Source organism: Ciconia boyciana, chromosome 6 (genome assembly GCF_034638445.1).
Source record: "Ciconia boyciana chromosome 6, ASM3463844v1, whole genome shotgun sequence".
Taxonomy (NCBI): Eukaryota; Metazoa; Chordata; class Aves; order Ciconiiformes; family Ciconiidae; genus Ciconia; species Ciconia boyciana.
The window spans coordinates 2,185,703-2,197,451 of record NC_132939.1 but is presented as its reverse complement, the minus strand read 5'-3'; the positions used below and the strand labels follow the sequence as shown (position 1 = coordinate 2,197,451).

The window sequence follows — 11,749 nt, the reverse complement described above, 5'->3', positions numbered from 1 at the left end:
CGGGACGGCCCGGGGCGGCGGCAGGTGAGCGGCCGGGAGCGGCGGAGCGGGGACGGCGGGGGGGGGAGTGCGGCCGTCGGGGCCCCGCTCCCGGGTCCCGGCGGGGCTCCGGGTCCCGCCGGCCGCCGCAGAGCCGGAGCCCCTCGGAGCCACTCAGCCCCGCGCCCGCCGCACCGGCTGCCGGGGCCGGGGGGACCCTCCGCTCCCGGGGGGCGGAGCTTCCCCGGTCCCCCCGGTCCCGCCAGCTGCCCGAGCGCCGGCTGCCCGCACCCCGTGCCCGCCACGGCCACGCGGGGACGGGGAGGGAGCCCGGTCCCGCACACGCCCCCCCAGCCCTCCTCCCGCGGGGTGCAGGGGCCAGCAGCCGCTTCCTTCCCTGTGACCCCCCCGTCCCGCCGTTAGAACGAACCCCGGGCCCGGCACCCGTGGGCACTTTGGCAGCGACCGTGGCGTTTGTCACGATCCACCCGGGGTGGGCACCGGCGGCGAGGGCAGACCCGCCCCCCCCCCGGGCCAAGCGGGGTGTGAACCCGTGCTGGAGCCCCACATCCGCAGGGGAGGGGGATCCGACAGCCGAACCCCCACACACCCCCCCCCCCCGCCTCCATCCCTTCCCCTCGTGACCCACATCCACGAGTGGGTGCTGCCACGAAGGCGAGCGGCGTATCCTCGCCGCAGGCAGGGGAAGCCGGGGGTTGAGGGGGGGGCTCTCTCGGCAGCGAGGGGAACGTCCTGGCCTGCGCTGGCTCCCCCGAAAAAGCTTTGTTTAAAACAAAGGCGCTGGCCGGCCGGCGCTGCTCGGGAGCGCCGGGAAGGGCCGGGAGGTAAAAGGCGGATTCGTTTCCACTCCAGCCCCCGGCCCTGGCCAGGTCCGAACCCTCCCGGCTCCTTCGCTGGCAGCAATCGCGTCCTCCCGGTTCTCTCCGGGGCACGGAGCAGCGGGGTGCCCGCTGGGAGCAAGCCAAGACCAGCCTTTCCCCAAATCCACGGGCCAAACCCACCAGCCCCAGGTTTAGGGACCCCCCGTACAGATAAACCACGGACTGACGCACACCGCGGCCGTGCCGGAGTGATTTATTCCTTGGGAGCCACAGATTTGGTGTTGAATCCGCGAGGAAGCACCCAACGCACGTGCTTTGGGGCGGCTGGGGGGGGTGGGGGGGGCTCTGGATCCCCCTGGTTAAGATGGGGGATTCTCCGCGTGCTGCTCCAGCCCGGGCGATGCCACGCGCTGCGGGGAAGGCGAGGCGGTGAGCCCTGAGCACCGGCAGCGAGCCACGGAGACGAGAAGGCTCCCCGGTACTCGCTCAGGGGGTGCTGCAGCCCCGAGGGTGAGGGTAGGGGCTGCGGCGGCGGGACAGCCCCCGCGCCGGCACGGCTCTCGCGCCGGGAGAGCCGGCGAGAGCGGCTCCGCCGAGGGAAGGTGCCTTGGCCCGGCTCCCCGGCAGCGTGCCGGAGGGGGTCCCCACCTCCACCCCTGCCCGCACGGCGTGGGGCCAGCCTCTCCGCTCCGCTCCCCCAGCCGCGGTGCAGGGTATCTGGTTTCCCCCCCGAGCAAACAGCCCCCGCCAGCAGCGTGGAGCAGTTGGGAAAAGCCGCCTTGGCGTCCCCGGGGGGGCTGCGGCGTGGCCGGGGCTGCGGGAGCGGCTGCCAGCCCGGGGCTGGGGGGGGGGGGGACGACGACCGTCAAGTCTTGCCCGCCGAGGTGGCAGCGCGGCTGTCCGTCGCCGCCCTGTCCCCTCCCTCCCCAAAAGGCAGCGCCGAGGTTGTTTCTGGTGAGTTTTCCAGCTCCGCGGCTGCACGGCTCACGCTGGGCCAACACCTGAGAGAGAAGAGGGGAGGAGGAGGAGAGTAACGTGGCCAGCGGACGTGGCACGAGCCCCCCAACCCAGCAGCGCCGTGGCAGCCCCCTCAAAGAGCCAGCAGCCCAGCGGTGAGCGCAAGACCCCCCCCCTCACAGCCGGTGCCTTCCTCCCCAGCTGCCTCCTGGCTTCCCCAGCCCCCTCGCCTCTGCCGGAGAGCCCCGTGCCAGCCGGCGGTGCCGAAACGGAGCCCCTACGCCGGGACGAGGGGGGCACAAGGCACAGGCAGGTCAGACCGCTGGAGAGCCCCGGCCAGCCAGGCATCCTCCTCCTCCGCAGGCCCTGCCCGCCCGCCCAGCCCCGGGCACCAGCCTGCAACGGCCCCGCGTGGGTGAGGCCGTGCTCCCCCTGCCCTCGGGGACCACGTCACCGGCAGCGCCGTGGGCAGCTGACCTCACCTTCGTCCCAGCCCGGGCAGCGCGGGTCCCTCCGCCGGCGCCACTGCCGGCCCTGCCTCCCACTGCTGACCTTTGCGGCGGGCAGCTCGCCGCCCGCCCGCCCGCAGCCGCGCCACGGCCCCTGCCTGCCCGCCTGCCCGCGGCCCCTCGCGCTCCTACCTGGCCCCTCCGCGGCCCTCGGCTCCGCATCCGGCGCCGTCCACCACATCCCGGGGCTGCGCCAGAGCCCTGGGCCCCTGGCAGATGGAGGAGAGAGAGAAGAGGGGCTGCCGAGCACCCCGAGTGCCAGGGCGGACCCAGAAAGCCCCACACCGGGGAGGGTTTTAGCCCCAAACCGCCTGCAGCCCCTCCGAGCCGTGGGCTGGGGCAGGCAGGGCGCTGTCCCGGCTCCTCGGGAGCACCCCTGGGGCGCAGACAGGGGACGTCTGGGGGCACCGAGCAGACGTTGGGCCCGGCGGTGGCGGGCGCCTGTCCCCTCCTGCCGGGCAGGGAGCGGGAGCCCAGCTGTGGCCGTCTGTCTCTCCGCGTCGCTGGCCGGGCAAAGGGCACCGCGCCACGTGCTCGGGACGCCGTGCTGGGAAAGAAGCCGTGGCTCACGGAGGAGCGGGCAGCCGCCGGCGCTGGGAGGTGGCCCCAAGCTTGCTGGGTGGGAGGGGGCACCCAAGGATGGCAGGGAAGGTGACAGGGATGAGGGTCCCTGACCCCGGGGGTGTGCTGGGAGAGGGGGAGTGGGGATGGGGGTGCCGGAGCCCCCCGAGGGCTGCCAGGCTCCTGCCCCCGGCCCGTATCCAGCCCAGTCCCCGGTGCCTCATCAGTGCCGGCTCAGGGCGGCCAGGGGAAGAGGGAGGGGTGCGCATGGCTTTGGCCACCGCTGAGGTGTGTGTGTCACGACCGCAGCCAGCTGCGTCCTATCCACAGCCCCATAAAACGCCGAGCCCCGAGGCCAGAACCCCTCCTGGGGACGCCGGCTCCAGAGGAGCCCGGCTGCTGTTCAAGAGCTGGAACGGACGCTCACACACAATCCCGTCCTCCTCCTCCTCCTCTTGGGAGGAAGGGGCCGGTGGCCAGTGCTCACCCCAGGGGTGGAGGGAGCCAGATCCAGCCGACCCCGGGGGGCTGGACCCCGAGCCCAGGCCAAGGCAGGCCTGGGAGTCCCCTGAGCTCCCCGCCTGCGGTCCGAGCCCAGCCGCACACACGTGGCTCGGCCCGCAGAGCGGCCCTGCAAAGGTTGAAAGCTTGCCTACCTGGAGGGGATGCGCTGCCGAGGGGCGTCAGGTCCGAAATCCTGGACGCAGGGCATTCGGAGAGGTGCTGAGCACCAGCGGCACACCTGAGACGGAAAAAGAGGAGGAGGAGAGGCTGTGGGCGCGTGCTGGAGGACGGCGGCCGTGGGAAAGGGGCTCCGCGCCCCCCTCCCCGCCTCCCCCCTCAGGTGCCAGCCCCGCTCCGCAGGCAGCACACTGGGGCCCCTCAGCTTGGGCTCCACGGCCACCGAGCCCAGGAGGAGGGACTTGGGCAGCCGCTGATCCTGCGGCGGGCGGGAGCCGGCTGAAGGACCCTGCTGCGAGCGCGAGTCAAGTTCCTCGCAGCCAGATCCCCCGGCCTCCCTCGAGGCCCCAACCTGAGAGCCAGTCGCTCCGGGCTGGCTGCCTGTGTGAGGAAAGCGATTTGCGGAGCTCCCCCTCGCCCAGCCTCCCCGGCGGGACCCCTTACCCTCTTCACTGCTTTCATACCCTCGCCCACCTCAGACACGGTGCCGACCTTCCAGGTAACGAGCTTCCCGCTTTCCACCGCGGCACAGCCGGCAGCGCCTGCGGGACGGAGAGACCGTTAACTGCTGCCAACCCGGGTACAGCATCCCCGCTTGCCCGTGTGCCCTCAGCCACTGCCCAGGAGGCAGAGGCCCGCAGGCGCGGGGCAGGGGTCCCCCCAACACCGGGCTCCCGGGAGGCACCGGAGCGAGGACGGCTCCGCCAGCTACTGCACGCCCTCGTGTGGGCGGCCACCCGGCTCCGGGGAGCTGCAGCCCTTCCCAGCCCCACGGACACGGCCCACGGGTGGGCACCGGGGATCACCGTGCCCCAGGAGCGCGGGCAGAGGGGCTGGCGGCAGCAGCTTGACGGAGGGGGCCGAGCCGAAGGGAACGAGAGGAGAGGGTGAACCTGGCGCTGAGAGAGAGAAGGGGGAGCCAGGCGTGCGGGGATGCCCGCAGGCACTGCCGGGGCAGCTGCTGACGGGAGAAGGGGGCGGCTGGAGCCCCGGCGGGCGGCACCCGAGGGGCAGGGGAGCGGGCCGGGGGAGGCAGGCCGGGGTCCCGCGGAGAGCCATGGTGCAGGCTGGGGCTGCCAACGCCGCGGGGATGGCGCAGGCCCCTCAGAGAGGCCCGCGGACCCTCCCGGGGGAGGGCTGGGGCCTGGCAGGCCGCGGGCAGGGGACAGACCCCGGGGACGAGTCGGGAAGGCCAGGGAAGGACCCGGGGGCAGGCGGGTGGCCACGGGGCCAGGACGAGGGCCTGGAGACGGGACGCGGGCGGGCCGGGGCCCGGGGTCGGGGCGGAGAGCGGGGACGGGCCCGGGCGGAGGGGCGCACACCCGCCGCTTCGCCGTCGAGGCCCCATTGGTTGAGCGGCACGTCACTCCAATCGCCGGCGGCGCTTGCGCTCTGCCGCCCAATAGCGAGCGAGGAGGGGTGGGCCTGCCCGCGCGCGCGGAGCACGGGGAGGGGCCGCCTCCGGTCACGTGAGGCGAAGCCCGGCGCGAGAACGCCGGGTGGAGAACGCCGCCGGGCTGTCACGCGGCCGGCGCCGACCAATCGAGCGGCGGCGGGGGCGGGACGGAGGGAGGCTCCCGTCCAATGGGAAGGCGGCGGGCGAGGGGGGGGCGGGAGCGGGGAAGGTGCCGGCGCGGCGCGGAGGAGCAGCGGGAGGAACCACTGGCGGCTGGATAGGGAGGCGGGCGAGACCATTCCGGGGGCCGCTGGGGGGGACGGGGACGGCGGCACCATCGAGGCACTGCGGGCCGGGTTGGGGGGGGAGGGGAAGCTGGGCGCGTCCACTGCGGAGGGAGGGGTGGCGGAGGGGCACACACCCGGGCGCAACCATCTGGTGAGGGCGTGGCCTCGGGGGAGGAGGCGTGGCTGAGGGCGTGGTTTCTGTTCGGGGGCGGGGCCCGCGGCAGGCAGGCGCGAAGCCCCCGCGTGCCCGCCCGGTCCCGGTTCCCACGCCATGAAGTGCGTCATCACCGGCAGCAACGTCAAAGGTGAGCGGGGCCGGGGGGGTGGGGCACGGGGGTGCCCTGCCTCACCCCCCCCCCCATTGCCCCCCCAGTCCTCGGCCGAGCCGTGCACTCCCTGTCCCGCATCGGGGACGAGCTCTACCTGGAGCCCACCGAGAGCGGGGTACGGGGCACCGGGGAGGGGGGGGCCTGGCTGGGAGCTGGGGGTCCACCTGTGCCCCCCTCCGCCCCGCTGGGGGGGACAGGCGGTGCCAGCAGGGTCTGCGCCCCCCCCCCCAGCTGTCCCTGCGCGCCGTCAACTCCTCGCGCTCTGCCTTCGCCGCCTTCCTCTTCGCGCCCCTCTTCTTCCAGCTGTACGAGGCGGGCGGCCGCCAGCCCGACAGAGAGCTCCTCCGATGCAAAGTCCTCATGAAGGTGCAGCACCCACCGCCGGCACCCCGCCCGGGCCCCCCCAAAGCTCCCCGTTGCTCCGGGGCGGTGCCGGGTAGGGTGACCGTCCCCGTATCCGTCCCCCTGCCCGCAGTCCTTCCTGGGCATCTTCCGCTCGCTGCCCTCGCTGGAGAAGACGGTGGGGAAGTGCCTCATCCTGCTCAAACCCCGGGCCAGCCGCTTGGTCGTGCAGCTCCACTGCAAGTACGGTGAGTGCCGGCGGGGACGCGGCGGGAGGGGGGGCGGAAGACGCTGGCAGCGCCGTCCTGCCCCGCTGAGCCGGTGTCCTCCCTGCCAGGCGTCACCAAGACCCACAACCTGGCGTTCCAGGAGTGCGAGCGGCTGCAGGCCGTCTTCGACACCCAGAGCTGCGCCAGCAGCCTCTGCGCCCCGGCACGGTGAGCGGGGCCGGCGGCGGCACGGGGGACGCGCTGCGGGTAGAGGCCGGGGGGACAAAGGGGACACCGGGATGGGCAGGGGGCTGCAGAGAGGGGCGGGGGGGGGGGGAAGGGGGGACCCTGTGGGGTTTGGGGTGCTCAGCCCACCCACACCCCCCACCTCCCCCCTCCCATGTGCCCACAGGGTGCTGGCGGAGGCTGTGGTCCACTTCCCCCAGACGCTGGCTGAGGTGACGCTGGGGGCTGGCCCCGGCGGCAAGATCAGCCTCCGAAACTACGTGGAGGACGAGGCGGGTGAGCCCGGTGGGGCAGGGGTGCCCCTTCCCTGGCCTTGGGGCACCGGCACAGCCCCCTGACCCACCTCCTTCCTCCCGCCAGAGCCGACCAAGACGATGGTTACGGAGCTGTGGCTGGCCAAGGAGGAGTTCCAGACGGTGGCCGTGGCCCCGGGCTCCCGCATCACCTTCTGCCTCAAGGAGTTTCGGGTGAGTCCCTGCCCGGGCCCCCCCCGCCCCAGGTCACCCCTCAGCCCCCCTCAACCTCCTCTTTGTCCCCAGGGGCTGCTGACCTTCGCCGAGGCCTCCAACCTGCCCCTCACCATCCACTACGACGTGCCCGGCAGGTAGGATTGGGTGCCCCGGCTCCCCTGTGCCAGCCCTGCCCCTGGCCCCCCTCCCCGTCAGGCCCTCTGTGCCCCCAGGCCGGTGGTCTTCACCCTGGACGATGCCGTGCTGGAGGTCCACCTGGTGCTGGCCACCCTCTCGGACCCGGAAAGTGGCTCGCAGCCCCCCACAGCCAACGGGTAAGCGGGGCTTGTGTCAGCCTCGGGGTGGGCGACAGTCCCAGCTCAGCCCTCCGGCTGCCATCTGTAGGGATCAGAGTGAACAGTCCCTGCTCTGCCCCTCCTTATTCGCTCTCTCCTCAACAGCGTGTCCCACCTGCCTGCCCCATCAGATGACTTTGCCGATGACCTCGAGTCCTACATGATTGCCATGGAAACCAGCGCCTACGAGGCGGGCTCAGGGGTGCCCCCCAGCCCCACCTTCCCCCTGCGCACCCCACGTCCAGCCGAAAGCGACCCTGAGGAGGAGGAGGAGGAAGAGGAGGAGGAAGGAGCTGTGCCGGGGACGCCCCCTCACAAGAAGGTCTGGGATGGGCACGGGCGTGCCTGGGGACGGGCACAGCTCCCTCCTGACCCCCACGTCTCCCCCCAGTTTCGCTCCCTGTTTTTTGGCTCGGTGCTGATGCCGGGAGGGCCCGGCCCAGCCCCCACCCAGGAGGTGCTGGCAGAGGACAGCGACGGCGAATACTGAGAGCCCCGAGGGCGCGGAGCTGCCGGGACCCCACCCCTGCGTGACCCCCCCGAGCGTCCAGCCACCAGGACGGGCACCACCCCAATCCAGCATCGGCTCCCAAACACAAGCACCCCCCCCACGACCCATTACAAGTTTATTCCCAAAAAAAATCCTCCTGCCCCCCACCTCCGCTGCCATCCCAGGGCTGGGCTCTGGGCTCCCCCCTCGCCCCAGCGGTCCCTGCCCTGGGGGGGCTGTATTTGCTTTGGTGGAGCGTGGCGGGGGAGGGCAGGATCTTACAAATAAAAAAACAAGTCGAAAGAAAAGCGACCTGATGCTGAGGGCGGGGGGCCGGGCCCCAGCCGGGGAGGGGGGTGGCTCGCGGCTCATTTCTTGGCTTTGGCAGAGTGGCGGGGAGGGGTGACAGGGCGTCCCGCGGGGTTCAGCCCGCTGAACTGCCCGTATTTGCCCTTGTTCTTGTCGGCCGGCTTCAAAATCTGGGGGGAGGAAAGGGGTGAGTGGGGGTCTGCACGCCGGGCCCCCTCCCCTCTCCCTCCTGCCCCCCCAGCCCTGCATGCACCAGTCCCGCTCCCTGCAGGAACCGGGGCCCTCCCGCAGCCCCCCCAGCCGCCCGTGGCCACCGCGGGCCTGCTCCCCCGCCGCTGGTGGTGCCCCCCAGCCCACCTGAAATGAACACATAAGCGTTTCGTCCACGCTCATCATGGCGCCCGCGTTGTCGAACTCCCCGCAGTAGTTGGGCGCCGAGAAGAGGGTGACGAGCTGGCGCTTGGCGAAGAACTCGTAGCCGTCCTCCACCACCTGCGTGGGCATCAAAGCCGGTGCTGAGCCGGGCATCCCCGAGGCGAATACCCACTCCCCCCGGGGCGAATACCCCCAGGGGTGCAGCCCACACAGTCCTGACAAGCCCCCCAACACCCCCAAGGTTGAACATTCCCCTCTGGGGGCAAATGCCTCCCTGGGAACCCCACCTGTGCGGACCCAGGCAGCTCCAAGAGCAAGTACTGCCCTTGAGGGGCAAATACTAGGGGTAGAAACGCCTGCCCCATACCCAATACCCACCAGGGACCCAAATCCTTCCCCCCCAGGGGTGCACCCGCCAGCTCCCAGCAGCCGGGTGCCCGGCAGTACCTGGTGCGCCCGGCAGATGAGGTCCAGGTCGTGCTTGTGCAGGAACTTCGCCACCACCTCCGCCCCGAAAGTGAAGGAGACGCCGCGGTCGTTCTCGCCCCAGCCCTGCACGTCCTTGTCGGGGTCGGACCAGAGCAGGTCGCAGAGCAGGCCCTGATCCGGCACGTCCGTGGGGCGCATGATCCGCCGGATCTGCTCCATCGACTGCAGGTCGGGAGACAGCCCTGCCGGGAAGGGGAACGGCGTCAGGCCCTGCCTCTTCAGCAACAGCCCTCATCCCCGTGGGACGCCCCAAGGCACAGAGCCCCCGTCCCCCACTCCAGCCCCCGATGGCTGCTTCCCCGACGCCCCGGGCAGGGCCGTGCCCACCTCCGTGGCAGCAGAAGATCTTCTCATCCACGATAGCGGCGATGGGCAAACAGTTGAAGCAGTCGGTGAACGTCTTCCAGAGCTTGATGTTGTATCGCCGCTTGCCTGCAAGGCAGTGGGTGTGGGTGCCTGGGATAGGGGGGCTGCGTGGGGCTCCCCAGGAGCCCCTGCGTGGGCTCGTGCCCCCGATGTGAAGGGCACAGAGCTGCCCAGAGGCCCACCGGCCCTGGCAGAGCACCGGCTGCACGGGGGCAATGCCATAGGGTGGTGTCCTTGGGGTGCACGCTCGTAGAGGTGGTTGGTAGGGGGGGCAGAGGGGGACGGGGTGGGCGTGGGACGCCCAGTGTGGATGGTGCTGGGAGCACTGGGGTGGTACAGGTTAGTTGCGGGTACGGGGATGGCACGGGGGTGGCAGGGGGACACGGGGGTGGCAGGAGGACCCCCATTGCTCACAACAGCTGTAGATGGGGTCGGTGCAGGACAGCACAGGGACAACACCGAGTAAGCGGCACGTGGGGAAGGCAGAGGGGTTGCGGGGGGACGCGACCGCAGCCCGAGCACTCACACTCGTCGTAGAAGCCATAGATGCGGTTGATGCTGGCGCACTCGTGGTTGCCACGCAGCAGGAAGAAGTTCTCGGGGTACTTGATCTTGTAGGCGAGTAGCAGGCAGATGGTCTCCAGCGACTGCTTGCCCCGGTCCACGTAGTCGCCCAGGAACAGGTAGTTGCTCTCCGGGGGGAAACCCCCGTATTCAAAGAGCCGCAGCAGGTCGTAGTACTGCCCGTGGATGTCGCCTGGGAGGGGAGACGGGGTGTGCGTGGGACCCCAGCTCCCCGCAGCCCCCCACGCCACCCCGCAGCGGGCCCCAGTGCTGCCCATCCACATCCCCGAGGAAGCACAGGGCCACGCTGGGACCCCCAGCTGGCCCCTGCGTCCACTCCGGGGGCTCGCCCAGCCCGTGCCCAGGGTGCCCAGCCGGTGCGGCACCCAGCCAGCCCTCACCGCAGATCTTGAGGGGTGCCTCCAGCTCCAGCAGGATGGGCTGGCTGAGGAAGATCTCCCGCGACTTGAGGCACAGCCCCCGGATCTCGTTCTCCGTCAGCTGCACGTTCTTCCCCGGCCGCGACCCTTGGACTGGCCCCACCAGAGAGACGGGCGTCAGGGACCCTGCCAGCACCCCACGCTGCACCCCCCGCGCTGGCACCGAGGGACAGGCATCGGGGCCGTGGCACACCCCGTGCCCACAGACTGGCAGGAGCGAGGGGCACGAGGGATTTGGGTGACCCCCCACGCCCAGAGAGGGTCCTGGCCTGCCGCAGGATGGGTGGGCATGGATCACCCCCCGTCCCGGGGCACCCCTCTCCTGCCAGAGCTGGGGGTTGTGGCAGGGCCCCCCCAAACCGTGGGGCTGCAAACCCAGATGCTCCCCCCACCCTGGTGCCTGCCAACCTGGCACCCCCATGCCCCAACACATCCCCTAACGCTGCCCCCCCGGCCTATCCCAAACCCAGCAGCCCCCTTGCCAGCCCCCCACTCCCATGAACCCCCAAACCCCACAGCCCCCAACACCCACCCCCAAACTTCCCCGCTACCTCCCAAGCCTCCCAGCCCAACATCCAGGCCCCATCCCCCGCACAGCCCCCCAGTATCCAGCCCCCAACAGCCAGACCCAAGATCCCCACCTCTACCTGCCCCCGCCTCACAGCCCCCAGCCCCTCAGGCCTGCCCCCCACATTCTCCGGGCCCTCCCACCCCGGAAGGCTCAGTTCCGGGACCCCCCCTCGGGGTACAGGCCCGTGCCCCCGGGGGACCCCACCCCGAGCCATTGCCCGGTCCTGCAAACCACCCCCCCAACCACCGCGGCCCAAACCGCCCCCGCCGAGCCCGGGCCGGGGACCGCCCCCCGGGGTTCAGGCACTGCCCCGGCCTAACGGTGTGGGAGACCCCGGGGTGGCCGACTTTGGGGGCCGGGGCTGTTAGGGGGTGCGTGGAGGTTGCTGAGGGGCCAGGGCCTGGGGGGGGAGGGGGCCCGTTAAGGGGGGGCTGGGGCCATTGGGGTGGGCTGGAGGCCGTTAGGGCGGTCCCGAGGCCGTTGGGGGGGGAGGGCCGGGGCCGTTAGGGGTCCCGGGGGCGGCGGGTGCCGGGGGCGGCGGGGCCGCTCACCCTCCAGGAGGCGGCTGATGATGGAGTCGAGGTTGAGCTTCTCGGTGTCCGCCATGGCCGCCGGACGCTCCCGCCCCGCCCCGCCCCGCCCCGCCCCTCGCGCCGCGCGCCAGCGGGAGCGGCCGGCGGGGGTGGCGGGGCCGGGCGGCGGGGCGCTGCGCCCCCTGTCGGCGCGGAGGAATCAGCGCGGCAGGGGGCTCCCGGGATAAGGGACAGGGGACGGGGGACACCCCTGTGCCTGGGCACCCCAGCCCTGCGATGGGGGGGCACAGGGACACACCCCATCCCCGGCGTGGGGGCACCGCAGGACATCCCCGTCGGCGGCACAGAGACATGGGGACACCCGTGGCACGGGGACACCCGTGGCACGGGGACACGCCGGGCAGGGGGACACGGGGGACGCCGGGTACCCGCATCCCGGTCCTCGGGGTACAGGGACAGCCTGGGGACA

At 72.2% G+C, this 11,749-nt stretch overlaps 3 protein-coding genes across 11 annotated transcripts; 1 reads left to right on the top strand and 2 right to left on the bottom strand.

Annotated features, from left to right (window-relative positions):
• Positions 1-1,089: 1,089 nt before the first annotated feature.
• LOC140653075 (uncharacterized) lies at positions 1,090-5,222 on the bottom strand. 4 transcript variants are annotated; one of them, XM_072864730.1, is made up of 5 exons: positions 4,423-5,222; positions 4,004-4,071; positions 3,505-3,590; positions 2,420-2,496; positions 1,090-1,822 (listed from the first exon to the last, which is right to left on the bottom strand). In XM_072864730.1, exons 1-5 carry the CDS (start codon positions 4,586-4,588, stop codon positions 1,806-1,808), a joined length of 414 nt encoding a protein of 137 aa, XP_072720831.1. In that variant the 5' UTR covers positions 4,589-5,222; the 3' UTR covers positions 1,090-1,805. The 4 variants fall into 4 exon arrangements, with proteins under 4 accessions (XP_072720831.1, XP_072720832.1, XP_072720829.1 ...); XM_072864731.1 differs by having other exon boundaries at positions 4,022-4,071; XM_072864728.1 differs by having other exon boundaries at positions 4,701-5,222.
• A 92-nt stretch (positions 5,223-5,314) lies between these two features.
• RAD9A (RAD9 checkpoint clamp component A) lies at positions 5,315-7,939 on the top strand. 6 transcript variants are annotated; one of them, XM_072865218.1, is made up of 11 exons: positions 5,317-5,517; positions 5,586-5,656; positions 5,773-5,907; positions 6,017-6,131; positions 6,221-6,320; positions 6,505-6,614; positions 6,699-6,805; positions 6,878-6,942; positions 7,021-7,122; positions 7,249-7,465; positions 7,535-7,939. In XM_072865218.1, the coding sequence occupies exons 1-11, from the start codon at positions 5,484-5,486 to the stop codon at positions 7,631-7,633; spliced, it is 1,155 nt and encodes a 384-aa protein (XP_072721319.1). In that variant the 5' UTR covers positions 5,317-5,483; the 3' UTR covers positions 7,634-7,939. The 6 variants fall into 6 exon arrangements, with proteins under 6 accessions (XP_072721320.1, XP_072721321.1, XP_072721318.1 ...); XM_072865219.1 differs by having other exon boundaries at positions 5,315-5,517; positions 5,845-5,907; positions 7,249-7,939; XM_072865217.1 differs by having other exon boundaries at positions 5,316-5,517; positions 7,249-7,939.
• On the bottom strand, positions 7,757-11,372 carry PPP1CA (protein phosphatase 1 catalytic subunit alpha). Its single transcript, XM_072865223.1, has 7 exons — positions 11,299-11,372; positions 10,138-10,269; positions 9,699-9,929; positions 9,134-9,238; positions 8,765-8,988; positions 8,300-8,434; positions 7,757-8,112 (listed from the first exon to the last, which is right to left on the bottom strand). The coding sequence occupies exons 1-7, from the start codon at positions 11,351-11,353 to the stop codon at positions 8,002-8,004; spliced, it is 993 nt and encodes a 330-aa protein (XP_072721324.1). The 5' UTR covers positions 11,354-11,372; the 3' UTR covers positions 7,757-8,001.
• Between the last annotated feature and the right edge of the window lie 377 nt (positions 11,373-11,749).

Excerpts from the sequence above, each read along its gene's own strand:
- LOC140653075 (XM_072864728.1), bottom strand. The coding sequence starts at position 4,877 with ATGGGGCCTCGACGGCGAAGCGGCGGGTGTGCGCCCCTCCGCCCGGGC. Across the intron at positions 4,072-4,700 it reads CTTCCCGACTCGTCCCCGGG|GCGCTGCCGGCTGTGCCGCG; the intron begins GTCTGTCCCCTG and ends TCCGTCCCGCAG. Across the intron at positions 3,591-4,003 it reads AGGTCGGCACCGTGTCTGAG|GTGTGCCGCTGGTGCTCAGC; the intron begins GTGGGCGAGGGT and ends TTTCCGTCTCAG.
- RAD9A (XM_072865217.1), top strand. The coding sequence starts at position 5,484 with ATGAAGTGCGTCATCACCGGCAGCAACGTCAAAG. Across the intron at positions 6,615-6,698 it reads CTACGTGGAGGACGAGGCGG|AGCCGACCAAGACGATGGTT; the intron begins GTGAGCCCGGTG and ends TCCTCCCGCCAG. Across the intron at positions 6,806-6,877 it reads TCTGCCTCAAGGAGTTTCGG|GGGCTGCTGACCTTCGCCGA; the intron begins GTGAGTCCCTGC and ends CTTTGTCCCCAG.
- PPP1CA (XM_072865223.1), bottom strand. The coding sequence starts at position 11,353 with ATGGCGGACACCGAGAAGCTCAACCTCGACTCCATCATCAGCCGCCTC. Across the intron at positions 9,930-10,137 it reads GGCACCCCTCAAGATCTGCG|GCGACATCCACGGGCAGTAC; the intron begins GTGAGGGCTGGC and ends CTCCCCTCCCAG. Across the intron at positions 8,435-8,764 it reads TCATCTGCCGGGCGCACCAG|GTGGTGGAGGACGGCTACGA; the intron begins GTACTGCCGGGC and ends ATGCCCACGCAG.